The sequence below is a fragment of the Bos grunniens genome, chromosome 10 (genome assembly GCF_055505025.1).
Source record: "Bos grunniens cultivar Pamir isolate PY7600 chromosome 10, Bosgru_T2T1.0, whole genome shotgun sequence".
NCBI lineage: Eukaryota > Metazoa > Chordata > Mammalia > Artiodactyla > Bovidae > Bos > Bos grunniens.
The window spans coordinates 15,984,521-16,003,074 of NC_141174.1; the positions used below are offsets into that span (position 1 = coordinate 15,984,521).

Sequence of the window (18,554 nt, forward strand, 5' to 3'; positions counted from 1 at the left end):
CCACAGTGTTTTCTGAAGCAATCTCAAAGCAATTTGCAGCTTCTGGATCCAGTAATGCAGGAGCAGTTTGTGTTCAACTAACCTTCACACAGATATCAAATATAAACTCTGGACAAAATATATGAAACAACTATTTGAAGGTCCTGGAGGGCAAACAAAAGCTGTAGGGGAAACTGGAAGGGATCTGACCCTTGAAAGACAAGAACTGCACTGGGTAAAAAAAAAAAAAAATCCTTGTTTAAATGGACTTTCCCTTTGAAAGTGCACTCTCCAGTCTGGGCAGTGACTGAGCACCTAGAATTCAAGCAGAAAGATGTAGTTTTATTGGTTTGAGGACAAATTTGGGGCTGCCAGAGTCACTAAAAATAGACCAGGAGAAATCCTGGGAAGGAGGGAGCCCCAAATCTGCATATGAACTCCCCTAAAATCCTTTAGTCAATACCTGAACTACACATCCATGGAGAAGACTCCAAGAAACTTGGTGAAAAGCAATTGCAGTAGGGCTTTTAAAAAAATGAATGAAGGTAATATTTCAGCTGCTGCAGCCTGTAGGCAAGACACAGATTGGAATACGAGTTTCAAGTTAAAGGTATTTGGTACACACCTCGGGGTTTTCCACTGATACTCCAGAAAAACCACACCTTAGGAGTAAACTCTATGTCCTGGGTCTATGGTATTTGCTCTGGGATTAAGGCCAAAACCAAAATAGACCTGACCTAGCACAGACTAAAACCAGTCTTCATAAATTCAAGGTGATCTGCAAATAATTAAACTGCCTGCTCAAACAAAAATCAAAACTTTCCAAAGAAAGATAACATAACCCAGAGTTTCTAGGCTTTATTATCCACGACATCCTGCATACCAAAAAAACTACTTGACATGTGAAGAAACATGAAAACATGACCTATAGCCAAAAGTAAAAACAATAAAAACTGACCCCAAGATGACCCAGATACTGGAATTAACAGACAACGGTTTTAAAACAGCTATTATAATAAATATGTTCAAGGATTTAAAAGATGCTTTAATGAATGAACGAATGGGAAATCTAATAAAGAAACAGAAGCTATGGAAAAAAAAAAATGGAAATGTGGAATTTAAAAGTTCAGTATCTGACATGAAAAGTTCAAATTGGAGACAGCAGAAGAAATAATCAGTGAACTTGAAGACAGATCAATAGAAAATACCCAATTTGAAAAACAAAAAGATAAAGGAAAGAGGAAAATAAACCATGCTTCAGGGACAAAAAACACAGGACAAACCTATGGGACAATAGCAAGCAGTTTAACAAACAGGCAACTGGAGTCCCAGCAAGGAGAGAGGAAATGGGGCAGAAAAGATATTGGAAATAGTAATGGTCTAAAATTCTCCAACCTGGTGAGACATACTGATTTACTAAATCTACAAACTGCAGCAAATTTCAAGCAGAATAAATACAAAGCCAATCGCCTAGGCACATCAAAGTCAAACTATGGAATCCAAAGATAAAAAGAAAGCCTTTAATACAATCAGAGGGAGGAGAAAAGACTTACATAATGGAGAACAATCATCAGAAACAATGAAGGCAAAGGAATGACAACCTTTAGTGTTGAAAGCAAAAACAATTCTCAATTCAGAATTCTGTACTGATAAAAAAGATCCTTCAAAAATGAGGGTAAGATAAAAATATTTTTAGTAGAGCAAATAGAGAAGTTGTTCTTGGCAAACCCGTACTAAGAGAAGTTCTTCAGGCTAAACAGAATGACACTGTTGCAGTGAAAAGGGAAAAAGAAGAACCAGTTTTTCTTTCTTTTCTTTCCCTTTCCTGAGAACATAGATAAAAAGAACACCGAATAGGCCTCATCACTTCTAATTTTTACTCTAGCTATTTCTAATCTTTAGTTGGTAACTAAATTTGTTTACTTCACAACTACCTGACTCTAGGTAAGTTACACCCTGCACCCTTTAACTCCTGCTAATTTCATCCTGTGCCTTCATCCGGTTCCCTTCAGACCACCCCTTGTAGCTCTTTGCGTTTCAGAAAGGAGGCTGCAGTGGAATAAACCGGAGACAAACGGACCCATTTCCAGGATTGCCAGACCCAATTACCGGGCAACCTGACGCCAGCTACGGCTGTTCTACAGCAAGGCAAGAAGAAGAATGTTAGATTCTTACTACTTTGTCTCTTATCCCTTAGCCCAGACTGTGAGCCCTACCTATGGGGAGGGGGAGGGCGGTGGGGGGCGGGGGGCACAGATCGTGAGGCACTAGCCTGCAGTGTTCTCCCCGCCACCGGCTGTGGATTAAAGCCATCTTTCTATTTCCTCCAAACCCTGTCTCTGTATTTTTTAATTCAGCTTTGGTGGGCAGAGAAAGCCAAGGTTTTGGTCGTATCAACACTTAGATGGAAATCTGCATCTACAGGAGGAAATGAACAATTATAAAGGTAAGGATTTATTATATATATATTGGTGCTCAGTCAAGTCCAGCTCTTTGCAGCCCTAGGGACTATGTAGCCTGCCAGGCTCCTCTGTTCATGGAATTTTCCAGGCAAGAATACTGGAGTGAGGCATTATTTCCTCCTCCAGGGGATCTTCTCGACCCAGGGAAAGCATCTTGGACTCTTTACCGCTAGTGCCACCTGGGAAGGCCATGTGGGTGAATATAAAAGACTACCTTTTTTCCTTAATTTCTCTAAGTGGCAACTGTGTCAAATGGCAACTGTATTGCAGGGTTTATAAAGTACGCAATTTTTTTAAAGTATGACATTACTAGTACAGAGAATAAAGGGACAAATGGATTTATTCTGTCACAAGGGTCTCGCATGTCATGTGAAGTGATATAATACTATCTAGCCAGTGATAAGGATGCATAGTCTAATTCCTAGAGCAACCACTAAAAAAATAGTTCAAAAAGCTACACCTGAAAAGCCAACGGAGAGATTAAAATGGAATATAAAAGCAATCAGCCAAATACAATGACATAATTCTCTATTACACTGGGTAAAGGCATGTGACCAGAAATGTTTCAGTCTATTGCCAGTGACATTCAACATTAGGCAGAACCCTTTTCCTGTAAAGTATCATTATTAAAAGAATATTTTACGACAATCCTGCTCCTTTTCAGTAATTATTGACATGCTACATAATGAGAAGAAATCTAGCCTAGCTAATGATTTCAATGAGGCTTTCCGACCACAATCCTATGGTTCCCGAGCAGATCAGACGTTCCATATTCACAGCCCAGCCTTTCCATCTCTTTGCCTCTCTTAAATCCTGGCTTTCCCCCATAGACTTCATTACTCTTGCAGCTCTTTCAGGTAGGGCCAGCTCATTCTTCAAAACCCCCTCAGGGTCCCAAGATAACCCTCCCATCTCACTCCCCAAAGTTCCTCTAGACCATTGCGCTTTCAAATTACTACAGAACATTTCCTTTGAAACTCATATTGTTCAACTATATCACTTCTCTTCCCTTCTTCATTCCTGTCACTAATAATTGCCTGAGAGCACATTGAGCAAAAATGTGGGCGTTCCTGGGCCACAACCAGCCCCACTGATGTTCAGATGTAAAGTCAATGCTCACATGAACAATCTAATGTGCAACATCTAATTAGCAACAATCTAATGTGCAACAATCTAATTAGCAACATCTAATGCTTGGCTTCACAGTTCCTGGACCCTTTAAATGCCAATGACCTTGCTACTTTCCCAAATTCGTTATCACCTGAAACTGCTCCAATGTGAAATATCTAGCCTTCTCCTCCCTCTGGATCTAGGAACTTCCTTCTTGGTTTCTCTCCCTTCCCTATCAACCCAGCTCACTGCCATGGTCCTGATGGTGTTCATGGCCTCCATGTCCCCTAGAACTGCCCCAAACCTGGATCAAGCCAACATTCTGCCTTCACTGTGTCAATACTGTGCTGGGGGTATTGGAGGGACAGGCACAACCATGCAAACAAAGGCTTCAGAAGCTCAAACTCTGCCTTCTCTCAGATGGGTCCCACCTGGGCTCCCTGCTTCCAGACTCTCCTTTCTCTAATCTATATACTCCACCTATGCACAGGTCCCTAGGAGTTCCAGAGAGTTCCAGATGAAGATGAGAAGCTAGCTCTCAATCAGGAGCCAAATCTATACAAGCATTTCAGATACACTGCCTGATAAGAACTCCAAGAAAGAAATCTGAAAATCCAAGGCCTAGTAACTTGGCTGTGAATTCTCACTACAAGGAAGTATTCACTTTCATATCTATTTTGAATTCATAATTTTCAATTATATTTCTTAAAGAACGTCTCTAAATTGTCTAAGTCTCAGGACTACAAAACCTGGATCCATCCTTGACCAATTATTGTCAGTGTACTCTTTCTAAAATGCAAATCTGATTGTATCTCTTCTCAGCTTCAGATCACACATTTGCACCTAGAAATAATGAAGGGTCCCTGCGCCATAGAAAAGAATCAGAAGCTCTTTCTATATGCTCCTCTTAGAGACTCCAGAATGTATGATATTAATATATGCTGGTCACTCCCACACCTATTAACACTCATTTCCAACTTTCTCCCTTAAGCTCCAGACCAAATTTTCAACTGTTTACTCAGCAGCTCTCTTTGAAAATCCTGAAGGCGATTCACATTCAACAGGCCCAAAATTAAAATAATCATCTCTTTTTGCTCCCCCTACTGCTGAGACTTAAATTCTCGGTCTTAGAAAGATCATTATCCATTCAGCCTTCTCAGCTACACATGGAGTCCACACAAGACCTGCCTTCCCCTCCTACCTCCAACAGCCAATCTGTTACCACCTCTTACCCATCTTCCTTGAAAAATGCCTCTGAGCACTGTCCTGGCCTATTCACCTCTCTGCCAGTCTTTAATTTTTGTTTCCCAGAGTAGGGTACACATGCCAATGGTGTAAGCAAGATGACTGGGGGTGGTACACAGACGTGCCTCTTAAAAATTGCCACGTGTGGAACTTCCCTGGTGGTCCTGTGGTAAAGAATCGGCCTTCCAATGTAGGGGACGAGGGTTCGATCCCTGGTCAGGGAACTAAGATCCTACATGCTGGGGGGGCAACTAAGCTCACACACTGCAACTAGAGTCCACACACTACAACTATGGAAGCCTGTGCCGCAGCTAGAGAGAGCCTGTGCACCACAGTGAAGACCCGGCATAGCCGAAAAACAACAACGAAACACACAGCCATGTGTGCATTTTAATACGTATTGGAAAAAAATATAGCTTTCACAAACGGCACTTTCCGTTCAAAAATAAATGTCTTTAAATATAAACAGGGAGCTGATTTAAAGAAAATTGTTAACACTCATGCTAGTGGTATGTGAATACCCAAACTACCAGAACAGTCTGGGAATGCCTGAAGTTTGGGAACCCTGCCTGCTTCATGGCTCATCATCTCAGGAGGAGATGCTCCAACTGCCTCCCTCCCACCAGACTCCCTGCCAACAAGCCCTCCCCCTCTAAACTATCCTCCACGTAGCTGCCAGACTCACCTTCCTAGAAAACGAAGTCAGCAACATCATTTCCTGCTTTAAAAATCTTTGTGGAATCCCCACAACATACAAAATAAACCAAACCCCTCCACTTGGAATGCCAGGCCTTCATTCCTAAGACACTGAGTTGTTTGCTGTGTGTTGGAAACACCAGGCCCCTGAGAGACACGGGTCTTGGTATAGCTTTTTCTGCTGCCCTTCTTTCTCACTGGAAAAATCTCTCCTCATTTACTGCAACCCACCTCCCAGGTCACCTCCTTCGGGACACCTTTCCTAAGTCCCAGGCAAGGGCAGTTGCTCCTTCCATGCTCCCACTGATGCCACTTAACTATGTTATAATTCTTTTGTCTGCAGAAAAACCAGAGATCAAATTGCAAACATCCACTGGATCATAGAAAAAGCAAGGGATGTCCAGAAAAACATCTACTTCTGTTTCATTGATCACATTAAAGCCTTGGACTATGTGGATCACAGCCAAGTATACAGACTTTTCTTAAAGAAATGGGAATACCAGACCACCTTACCTGTCTTCTGGGAAATCTGTATGCAGGTCAAGAAGCAAGTTAAAACTGGACATGGAACAACAAACTGGTTCAAAATTGGGCAAGGAGTACGTCAAGGCTGCATATTGTCACCTGTTTTCTTAATTTCTATGCACAGTACATCATGCAAAATACCAGACTGGATGAGGCTCAAGCTAGAATCAAGATTGCAGGGAGAAATATCAATAAGCTCAGATATTCAGATGACACCTCCCTAATGGCACAAAGCAAAGAGGAACTAAAGAGCCTCTTGATGAAGGTGAAAGAGGAGAGTGAAAAAGTTGGCTTAAAGCTCAACATTCAGAAAACTAAGATCATGGCATCCAGTCCCATCACTTCATCACAAATAGATGGGGAAACAATGGAAACAGTGAGAGACTTTATTTTCTTGAGCTCCAAAATCCTGCAGATGGTGACTGCAGCCATGAAATTAAAAGACACTTGCTCCTTGGAAGAAAAGCTATGACAAACCTAGACAGTATATTAAAAAGCAGATATATCACTTTGCTGACAAAGATCCATATAGTCAAAGCTATGGTTTTTCCAGTAGTCATGTATGGATGTGAGAGTTGGACCATAAAGAAAGCCGAGCGCCGAAGAACTGATGCTTCTGAACTGTGGTGTTGGAGAAGACTCTTGAGAGTCCCTTGGACCACAAGGAGATCAAACCAGTCAATCCTAAAGGAAAGCAACACTGAATATTCATTGGAAGGATTGATGCTGAAGCTCTAGTACTTTGGCCATGTGATGTAAAGAGTTGACTCACTGGAAAAGACCCTGATGCTGGGAAAGACTGAGGGTAGGAGAAGGGGGTGACAGAGGATGAAATGGTTGGATGGCATCATCAACTCAATGGACATGAGTTTGAGCAAAATCTGGGAGATAGTGAAGGACAAGGAAGTCTGGTGTGCTACAGTCCACGAGGTTGCAAAGAGTCAGACACAACTGAGCAACTGAACAAAAGTTTGTGGTCTATATAACTAGGTATGGAGTTATCATACTCATTTTTGCATTGGAAAGTGTATATGAAATGTACAAATAATAAGTGAATAAATGAATGAAAGGATAAAGTGCTCTTATAAATACATCAATAAAAATATGTAAGAATGGATGGGCAAAAGGCGGTGGTATAGGGGATGGAGTTCTCTGTTATCACTGGTAAAGAATGAAAAACAGGAAGAGACAGGAAAAAGAGAAAGAAGAGGGAAAAAGGGAGAAGCAGAGGAATGCTCAATAACAGAAGAAAAGGAGAAAAAAGATCTGGGAAGGAGATGGGAGTGTCATAATTATTCATGCAATTCTTTCAACAATATTTGAGAACCTACCTGGTGTGGGGCGTGTGGGACTGCATCAGGTGCACGCCGCCCCTCTCTGACTGCTTCCCTGTGAGTACAGGGAAGCCTCAGTTGCTCAATCAAATAGATCCTGCTCCAGAGGGAGGGTCTGGTCTTCCTGGACCCTCTTAGGGGCATGAATCGCTCTTGACCCCTGAGTCCTTGACCCTCTCTCTTATCTTGGTTCTGGACGCCAAAGGGACCTGCTGTTGCCCTCTCCCCTCTGGCCATCCTCCTCGGTCTCCTCTTGTGAGCTTTTCTTTGGCTATGTGTGGCTTAAATGTGGGTGTTCCTCGGGTTCTACTGACTCCCCTTTAACTAGAGTTGGGTTCTCATTTACCACCTTAATAGCAATGACTCCCAAACCTTTGGCTCCAGCTCGGAGCCCAGTCCAAAGCACAGGTCCCATAGTCAAAGCCTCCTGACTGACCTCCAGCTAGTGGTCTCACAGGCCCCTCAAACTAACTTTATCCCTGAACTGAACGCATCACCCCCCCACACACACCTGGGCCCCATTCACTGGACTGGGGACCTACAAGGTGCAGCTCATGGGAGCAGAACAGGAACTCCTGGAAAGAGTAGGTAGTGAGGGAGACGCACCTGAACAATGACAAAGACATACAGTGACAAGCTGCAGGTGAGGTGATAGAGGAAATGTAGGAAACTAAAAAAAAAAAAAGTACTATGAGAGAGTACAATACAGGGCGCTAATTTAAATAAGAATATTCTCATTTAAATAAAAGGATATTCAAGCTGAACCCTTCGAAGACCTTGGAGTTGATAGGGACAGAGTGGAGGGACAATGTAGGTGATTAGTTAATCCCACTAGGAGATTATAAATTAAAAAAAAAAAAGGCAAAAAAAACAGGAGACCCCAGCAAGTTAATGATGACTCAGAAGAACAGGTTTGCTTAAGCACAAAACCATGCAGCCGAAGCACGGGACATGCTCCAAAACAATACAACAATGGCATGAAAGCCACATTCTGCCCAGTAAGCTCAGTGAGTTAATGATCCCTAGGACATGCTCTCTGCAAACATGAAAAACAGCACTTTGTGGACCCTGCTTGACTGTGTAGGGGCCAACAAAGCCCCCTGCTCGACCTGGAGGAGGAGCTGATAAGGGAAGCAGGACATCTACTCAGGAATGACAAAGAAGTTCTTTTCCCTCTCCCCACTTTTTGTTTGACTGAATTGTAGCCCAGTATGATTCTCAGGGCACAGCATCCTCTCACCAGCCCGCCTGTAAGTCTCTCAAGTGTCCTAGCCTAATAAATTACTTATTATCCACCACTTTGCACTTGCTGAATTCTTCTCTGAGACATGAAAGACTACGGTACTGGAGCTCTTTGGAACCCCGCAAACACCACCAAATGGTTTCAGAGTCAGCCCAGCAAAGAGTCTAGATAAGTATTTCAGAGAATTATCCTATGGAATTACAGTACTCTAGGGAACTAGAATCATATAGCAAAGTAAAGACTCCCTGTGACTGCCACAAGGAAGCAGGTGTGAGATGGGGGTAGAGACACAGGAAGGCCCAAATCACAAAGGGGCAAAGCATTTGGGATTGTTCGCCCTGAGGGCAATGGGTGTCCTTGAAATGGCTCTGAGTATGAAATGAATTATGTACATTTTATAAGACCACTGCAGCTGACCTACAGGAGAACAAGAAAGTTCAGTTTAGTTGCTAAGACGTGTCTGACTTTGCGACCTCATGGACTGCAGCACACTAGGCCTCCCTGTCCATCACCAACTCCCAGAGTTTACTCAAACTCATGTCCATTGAGTCGCTGATGCCATCTAACCATTGCATCCTTTCACCCTAAAAGGAGAGACCAGTCATGAGGCAAATGACTCAGTCCAGGAGAGTTTATAGTGGCTTAAGTTTGAGCAAGCTCCAGGAGTTGGTAATGGACAGGGAAGCCTGGCATGCTGCGGTCCATGGGGTTGCAAAGAGTTGAACATGACTGAGCAACTGAACAGAACCCATTTCTTTACTTCTCAATTTATTTTTTCCTACCAGAATGCTAAGTACACTCAAAGATTCTCAGAAGTCTGCTCTGGGAACTTTGCTTGAAATATTAAGTCAATTTTCATTACAACAAAAGTATTATTACCATGAAAATTTTCATGTACAAAAAAAGAAAAAGAAAATCTCTTAACATAAGTCAGTAGTCTACTCCTTCAAGGAGTCAAACCAAATTCCAATATTACAGTAGAGTGAGACCCACAGCAAACAGGTCAGATGTGACTGAGAAATGGATTATTTCCTGCCACATCAGTAAACAGGATGTCACAGTCATCAATGATAACTGCGCAACCCTCCAATACTGAAGGCAGGAGGGGAAGGGGACGACAGAAGATGAGATGGCTCGATGGCATCACAGACTCCATGGACATGAGTCTGAGTGAACTCCGGGAGCTGGTGATGGACAGGGAGGCCTGGCGTGCTGCAGTCCACGGGGTTGCAGAGTCAGATGCGACTCAGCGACTGAACTGAACTGACTGAATATGAGCTGGTGAGCCCTAAAGGCACTCAAGAAGAACACCTGCAACGTAGCAGCCATCAGACTGCAGCCACTCCCTACGGTGAGGAAGCTCCAGATATCAAAAAACACAGGATGCTGGCCCCAGATAGCTGAGATGCATATGAAAGGAATGATTTCAGTGAGCCCAGACTCTTGCATCTTCCCATACATAGAAAAGCACTAAATTCCTTAACTTGGGTTATCTGGTTTTGATTAATAAAAATTTTTGATGTTCAGATTCCCTGCCCTTTGTTGCAAAACTTCTATATAACCTGGCTCCTCCACTTGGCTCCTTGGAGCCCTGTCTCAGGGCTACTTAAATGCTGCCTCCCAGGCTTAAGCCCTAAAAATTCCTGCCAAACAAACTATAACTTTTTAGGTTGTGACTGAACTTTTAGGTTGCGACTATTTTTTAAGTTGATTCGACCTATGTTTGACAATCATGTATATGCAAATTAGGAATGCTGAGAAGAAAAAGACAAGGGTTCTCATCTTTCTTGAGGCAACAAAGTAGTAAGAGGTCACAGGCACTAAGCCCTTCCTTATAAAGAATGAGCCAGAAGAGTTTCCAAGCCATCAATACTATACTTAAGCACATCTCAAAAGTTCAGACAACATACATGCATAGGGAGAGAAGTGCAATGGCTACATTGAAGATGCATCAATGAACAAGAAACATTGAAAAATATTGAAATGTCAGAATCTAAATCTCATGATATTGCCAATTATTTCAGTGTCAAACAAGAAATGCTGGCCTTATATGGTTCATTTTCAAAAAAGGCAAGGGGGCTATTTTTTGAATACTGGAAAAACGTGACATTGCTTGCAAAAGTCACTGAGGACCACCACTCCATTGCCTGAATGGTCAACTGCTCCACTAACAAATCTGATGTGCCATGCTCTCCCTCATCTCCAAAACCTGGCATGTGCTCATGCCTCTACTTGAAGTATTCTCCCTTCCTTGGCCCACTCTGGCCCACCCCTTCCCTTGGCTAACTTCTACTCATCCTTCAAGTCTCAACTCAAACACGATTTTTTCCTAGACCACCTTTCCAGATGTCCCTAAGAGTAAAAGGGTTCAGTGATAGCATTCCCATATCCTTCTGTGTTCACCCCAACCTGTCAGTTAGTTCTCTGCAGCTCTGAGAGGAAGGTTCTAAGTGGACTGGGAGCATGTCTGGTTTATCACCATACTGCCAGCTTCAAGCCTGGCACACAGAAAGCTCTCAATCAAGTTTCATAAGTGAATGAATGAAGAAATGAATGGATGTCACCCTCTACTCCAAGGTCACTGAGATCACCAAGGTCATTCCTGCCCTCTTCATTTTCAACCCATGTGCCCCAGAACAACAAAATGATGTTAAGTCAGCAATTAAGGATCATTCTTTGAAAAGACCGCCAACCTTTAGACAGAGGCCCGGGTTGTGAAAAGAAGATGAAAAGGTATTAGCAAATAAGAAAATCTCTGTATCATGAACAGAACTGCATCTGAGGATAAACTGAGAATACTTTTTAATTCTCATCAGTTCAGTTCAGTCACTCAGTCGTGTCCAACTCTTTGCGACCCCATGAACCAGGCCTCCCTGTCCATCACCAACTCCCAGAGTTTACCCAAACTCATGTCCATTGAGTTGGTGATGCCATCCAGCCATCTCATCCTCTGTCATCCCCTTCTCCTCCTGCCCTCAATCTTTCCCAGCATTAGGGTCTTTTCAAATGAGTCAGCTCTTCACATCAGGTAGCCAAAGTATTGGAGTTTCAGCTTCAACATCAGTCCTTCCAATGAACACCCAGGACTGATCTCCTAACTTTAGGATTGACTGGTTGGATCTCCTTGCTGTCCAAGGAATTTTCAAGAGTCTTCTCCAAGACCACAGTTCAAAAGCATCAATTCCTTGGGGCTCAGCTTTCTTTATAGTCCAACTCTCAAATCCATAGCCTTGACTAGAAAGGAAAAACCATACCCTTGACTAGATGGACCTTTGTTGGCAAAGTAATGTCTCTGCTTCTTAATATGACACAAATAATGACAATAATAGTTAGCATGTGGCAAGCACTGTCCTAAGAGCTTTTTACATTCTCTTATTTAATCTACCAGCAACCATAGAAGATAGTTATTACTATCAGCTCCATTCAGCAGATGAGGAACAGGCTCAGAGTGGTTAAGCAAACTGTCCAGGATAGACACTGAGGAATTGGCAGAGCTGAGATTAAAGATAAAATGATCATTGTTTCTACTTCTCAGGTTGTACAGATAGTAACAATAGCTAACTTATTGGAGCACTGAGCTAAATAAACTGTCCCATGTAGTTCTGACTTAACCCTCCCCATAGGAAAGGGAAGGAATTTTAGGTGCTCTTCAAGCACCACCTTTCTGAACGAAGCCAGTTTTACACATAGTTGAAGGAAACATCTACTTCTGCTTTATTTACTACACCAAAGCCTTTGACTGTGTGGTTCACAACAAACTGTGGAAAATTCCTAAAGAGATGGTAATACCAGACCACCTTACTTGCCTCCTGAGAAATCTGTATACAGGTCAAGAAGCAACAGTTAGAACTGGACATGGAACAACGGATTGGTTTCATATTAGGAAAGGAGTACGCCAAGACTGCATATTGTCACCCTGCTTATTTAACTTCTGTGCAGAGTACATCATGTGAAATGCTGGGCTGGATGAAGCACAGGCTGGAATCAAGACTGCTGAGATAAATATCAATAACCTCAGATATGCAGATGACACCATCCTTATGGCAGAAAGCGAAGAAGAACTAAAGAGCCTCTTGATGAAAGTGAAAGAGGAGAGTGAAAAAGCTGGCTTAAAACTGTACATTCAAAACACCAAGATCATGGCATTCAGTCCCATCACTTCATCACAAATAGACAGGGAAACAATGGAAACAGTGAGAGACTTTATTTTCTTGGGCTCCAAAATCACTGCAGATGGTGACTGCAGCCATGAAATTAAAAGACGCTTGTTCCTGGATGCTTGGGGCTAGTGCACTGGGACGACCCAGAGGGATGGTATGGGGAGGGAGGAGGGAGGAGGGTTCAGGATGGGGAACACATGTATACCTGTGGCGGATTCATTTTGGTATTTGGCAAAACTAATACAATTATGTAAAGTTTAAAAAAAAAAAAAAAAGACGCTTGTTCCTTGGAAGAAAAGCTATGACCAACCTAGAGAGCATATTTAAAAGCAGAGACATTACTTTGGTGACAAAGGTCCATCTAGTCAAAGCTATGGTTTTCCCAGGAGTCATGTACGGCTGTGAGAGTTGGACCATAAAGAAAGATGAGCACCAAAAAACTGATACTTTTGAACTGTGGTGTTGGATAAGATTCTTGAGAGTCCCTTGGACTGCAAGATCCAACCAGTCCATCCTAAAGGAAATCAGTCCTGAATATTCATTGGAAGGACTGATGCTGAAGCTGAAACTCCAATACTTTTGCCACCTGATGTGAAGAACTGACTCATTAGAAAAGACCCTGATGCTGAGAAAGATTGAAGGCGGGAGGAGAAGGGGATGACAGAGGATGAGATGGTTGGATGGCGTCACCGACTCGATGGACTTGAGTTTGAGCAAGCTCCAGGAGTTGGTGAGGGACAGGGAAGCCTGGCGTGCTGCAGTCCATGAGTTCGAAAAGAGCGACTGGACTGAACTAAGCAGGAGGCGTGCGGCAGTGCCCTGGAGCATTGACAGAGCCCGAGGAAGCGCTGTAGGGGAATCGTGAATGCTGTTCCCAACCGGGTGATCTACCCCCGGGGATGATGTTCCCGCCTACACAGTGAGCAGCCCCAGGGATGGGTCGGTGAAGCACACGGGCCCATCTCCGAGGGAGAGTTCAAAAGTCAGGCATACGGAACGTGACCTGAAGACAAGGGTGGAAAACACATTCCTTGTGAACGGGTCCACGGTGGATTCCCCTGTATTCCTCTCTGAACGACATTGTCAGAAGCATCATTCAACCCAGCCTGTTGGAGAGGGACTACGAAAAAGGCTGAAAAATGTGACTAATCTAGGAAAGTTATTTTTGTGAGAAAGAAGAAAAAATGTCACCAAAAAGGGTCAGCAGATAACCCTAGCTGGGCTGAAAATAACTGCCTGCTGGCAGACCAGTGAGGAATAGGCGGAGGGCAAGAGACGTAATACAATTTGCCAGGGGAGCTCCAGCTGAGAGGAGCTGCTGGGGGATGAGGAAACTGGCCTAATTTGGGAACATGAGCCCAGCAGCATTGCTCAGATTCCTGCAAGAGAATCTGGCTGAATTTCAGTTCTGCGTCCTGAGAGGAGCACCAGAGGGATGGTGGCCGCGGGGGGGCGGGGAGGGGGGCCCCCGGAGGAGGAAGAGAAAAGAGAACAGCTGTGTCTCAAACGCTTTTCCAGACAAGTGGACGAATAAGGATGATCAAGTGAGAACTCACATCCTCACCAAAAGGATTCCAAGAGGAAAACCCAAAAGTCTGTCAGCTCCCTCCAAAAGTCTTTCTCTATACTGGGACGTCTGTGCATCTAACCATCCAGGAGGTAGGAGAAGTGGTGATTAAGCACCTGCCTGGAGGGAGAGAGAGGAGAGTCATATGTTAGCTGAAGGACTGTGGATAGGTCACTCGACTCCTTGAAGGCTCGGTGTCCTCGGAGCTAAAATGAGACCCACTTCAGGAGTGACCACAAGGCTTAAATAGGACAGTGTGTGTAACTGGCAGCTGCTCCAGTGTCAGCTATCATTATTATTATTACAAGGACAATCTGCAAAATGGAAGCTAAGCTACAAACTGGTCTAGACCCAGCTGAGAAATACTCATTGAGAAAACAGGCAAGGGAATCCCCTGGCAGTCCAGTGGTTAGGACTCTGTGTTCTCACTGCTGAGGGCCCACATTCAATCCCTGGTTGGGGAACTAAAATCCCACAGGCCTCACCAGGCAGCCAAAAAAAAAAAAAAATCCCCCCAAACAAAAAACAGGCCAGTCCTGAGAGGTTCTGCCACGAGATTCCTCTTCCCCAACCTCAGTGTACGGCAGTGTCACTTCCCAGGAGAAAGTGTCCAGGTCTTTTCTTGAGGCTGAGTAGGCGCAGTATCATTTGAACTGACACACGGTGAAATTCAGGAACAGAAATCCAGTTTAATGCCCAGGGCTGCTCTTCCAGAGAAAGTTATTCACTACAGATGTGGAGATGCTTATCAGGGCACCAGTTAAAGTGTCCACAGTTGTAACACCAACCTGAATTGCTAACTGAACCATGCATCTAGTGATCTAAGCCTGATTGGTGACAAGTGGCAAACACACACACACACACACACACACACACGAGGGGTGCAGTCATAAACCTTCTAAGTACTTACAACTTCTTGAGAGGTGCCTTTGTGCAGGGACCTTTATGTGCATTACCTAATCCAACAGGACTCTATAGTCAACTCCGAGCTAGTAAAACTACTGAAAGAGCTCATCTTTCTGGTTCATCAGTATGATTAGACAGGTAAATTCTTTAAAATTTTTTAAAAATTTATATGGTTGGCTGCAGTCCATGGGGTTGCTAGAGTCGGACACGACTGAGCGACTTCCCTTTCACTTTTCACTTTCATGCATTGGAGAAGGAAATGGCAACCCACTCCAGTGTTCTTGCCTGGAGAATCCCAGGGATGGGGGAGCCTGGTGGGCTGCTGTCTATGGGGTCGCACAGAGTCGGACACGACTGAAGCGACTTAGCAGCAGCAGCAGCAGATTGACCAAGCAACTAAGGCAATGGCACCCCACTCCAGTACTCTTGCCTGGAAAATCCCACGGACAGAGGGCCTGATGGGCTGCAGTCCACGGAGTCACGAAGAGTCGGACATGACTGAGCAACTTCACTTTCACTTTTCATGTTCATGCATTGGAGAAGGAAATGGCAACCCACTCCGGTGTTCTTGCCTGGGGAATCCCAGGGACAGGGGAGCCTGGTGGGCTGCCGTCTATGGGGTCGCACAGAGTCGGACATGACTAAAGCGACTTAGCAGCAGCAGCAGCAAGCAACTAAAGAGACCCTTCCTCTTCTTTCAGAGAGGGAGGAAGAGTCTAATTACCTGGGCTGAGTCACAGGTACTCTACAGGTAGAAAATCCTGAATGGTTACAGATAAAACAGGAAGAAGGAAAAGGTGGAGAAGGGACAACACTGGCAAGTGCATCGAGTATCTTGGAACTTCGGGGCATACAGATTTTCTCTGAACTCTATACAACCCCAAATTAGAAAACTGGAGAGGAATGTGGATTATTTTTTCTTTTTTTGGCTACTAAAAATAATTCTTTCCTTTTATACCCAAGCCTAGGAGAAAAAAATCTTTGCATACATCTTTTTTAATTGATATGTCATAAATTGCCTACTCAGTGATTCCTCTTCTCCCTAACCCCCCAAACCCCAATGTGATGGGTATGGCAACGTGCCCAGCTGAAAAACTCCTTTGAAATTTAAAGTGGTTTTAAGACCTAGTTCTGACCGATGACATGTAACTAGGAAAGTCTACTTGGTGAAGTCTCTGGCTATCACTTTCCTGTCAAGAAGGCACAGAGTTTCTTGGTAGGACCCTGGACTCTTCCCCCCTTCCCTCTCTCCTCACCTAGACTACAGATCACATCTGTGGGGAATGACCGACTATGATGTCAACAATCACGAGAACGCATTACAAGCTCCAGAGGGCAGAGCGGGCATCCAGAAGGGGAGAGGGCGACCCAGGGCCCTCCCCCGTGACCGTACCTGCCCTGCCCGCCACTGGGCTTCTTGCTGTGAGGAAAACCACTCCCGTCTGCTCCAAGCCCTGCGGCTGAGTTTCTGATGCGTGCAGTCACATTTAATACCCATAGATACATAAGGATACCTGGAAAATCAATCCATCCTAAAAGAGCAGGAGTTTTAAACTCAAATGGAAACAGGAGTCAGGCACATCAGATGTGAGTAAATCTGACCAGGTGTATTCAAGTAAGAAAGCGTGAGCTGGAGAGGGCAGGCCATGTGGAAGCAAGCACCTTAATCAGCTCAGGCCAACTGCTGCCAGGGGGAATGCCAGCCTGGTTTCAAAGAGGAGCCCCAAATCTGGATTTTCACATAAAGTTTCCTAATTTACAAAAGATAACACCCAAGTTTAAAAAGTGCTTAACTCTGTCTGGATCAAAGAAGACTTGACTATAGGCTAAGACTAGCCTGAAGGCCACCAGCTTTCAACCTCAGTAGAGAGGGTTAAGGCACAATAATAGAATACCCAAGCTCTGGAGAGATAATAATATAATGAGCACTTATGTGTCAAACTGGGTTAAGGGCTTACTTTACACATGCTTATCTTGTTTTTTCTTTCTGGCCATCCTATTCAATCCCAAAGAAAGGCGATGCCAAAGAATGTTCAAACTACCACATAATTGCACTCATTTCACATGCTAGCAAGTCAAGTCGGACTCTTTGCGGCCCCATGGACTGTAGTCCTTGGAATTCTCCAGGCCAGAATACTGGAGTTGGTAGCCTATCTCTTCTCCAGCGGATCTTCCCAACCTAGGAACTGAACCGGAGTCTCCTGCATTGCAGGTGGATTCTTTACCAACTGAACTATCAGGGAAGCCCACATGCTAGCAATGTAATGCTCAAAATCCATCACACTAGGCTTCAGCAACACACGAACCAAGAACTTCCAGATGTTCAAGCAGGATTTAGAAAAGGCAGAGGAACCAGAGATCAAATTGCCAACATCTGTTGGATCACAGAAAAAGCAAGAGAATTTCAAAGAAAATCTTCTCCTGCTTCATTGACTACACTAAAGCCTTTGACTGTGTGGATCACAACAAACTGTGGAAAATTCTTAAAGAGATGGAAATAGCAGACCACCTTATCTGCCTCCTGAGAAACCTGTTTTCAGGTCAAGAAGCAACAGTTATAACCGGACATGAAACAACAAACTGGTTAAAAATTGGGAAAGGAGTATGTCAATGCTGTATATTGTCACCTTCCTTATTTAACTTATATGCAGAATACATCATGTGCAATGCGGGGCTGGATAAATCACAAGCTGGAATCAAGATTGCCGGGAGAAATATCAACAATCTCAGATATGCAGATGATACCACCCTAATGGCAGAAAGTGAAGAGGAACTAAAGAGCCTCTTGATGAGGGTGAAAGAGGAGAGTAAAAAAGCTGGCTTAAAACTCAACATTTAAAAAACTAAGATCATGGCATCTGATCCCATCACTTCATGGCAAATAGAAGGGGCAAAAGTGGAATCAGAGACAGATTTTATTTTCTTGGGCTCCAAAATCACTGGGGATGGTGACTGCAGCCACAAAATTAAAACACACTTGCTCCTTGGAAGAAAAGCTATGACAAACCCAGACAGCATATTAAAAAGCAGAGACATCACTTTGCCGACAAAGGTCTGTATAGTCAAAGATATGATTTTTCAAGTAATGTACAGATGTGAGAATTGGGCCATAAAGAAGGCTGAGTGCCAAAGAATTGATGCTTTTGAATTATGGTGCTGGAGTAAACTCTTGAGAGTCCCATGCACAGCAAGCAGATCAAACCAGTCAATCCTAAAGGAAATGAACCCTGAATATTCATTGGAAGGACTGATGCTGTAGCTGATGCAAAGAGTCAACTCACTGGCAAAGACCCTAACGCTGGGAAAGGTTGAAGACAGGAGGAAAAG

General features: G+C 43.8%; 1 protein-coding gene across 7 annotated transcripts in view; it reads right to left on the minus strand.

The window, feature by feature from the left end:
- IFT43 (intraflagellar transport 43) overlaps nt 1–18,554 on the minus strand; it is a 107,459-nt gene that overhangs the window by 77,360 nt on the left and 11,545 nt on the right. The window contains exon 1 of one of the 7 annotated variants that reach the window (XM_086319588.1): nt 16,621–16,740. The exons of the other annotated variants lie outside the window; for them this stretch is intronic. Within the exon in view, the coding sequence (XP_086175714.1) occupies nt 16,621–16,725 (105 nt within the window). The 5' untranslated portion in view covers nt 16,726–16,740. Of the gene's footprint in view, nt 1–16,620; nt 16,741–18,554 lie in introns of those variants that run through there. 7 annotated transcript variants of the gene reach the window in all.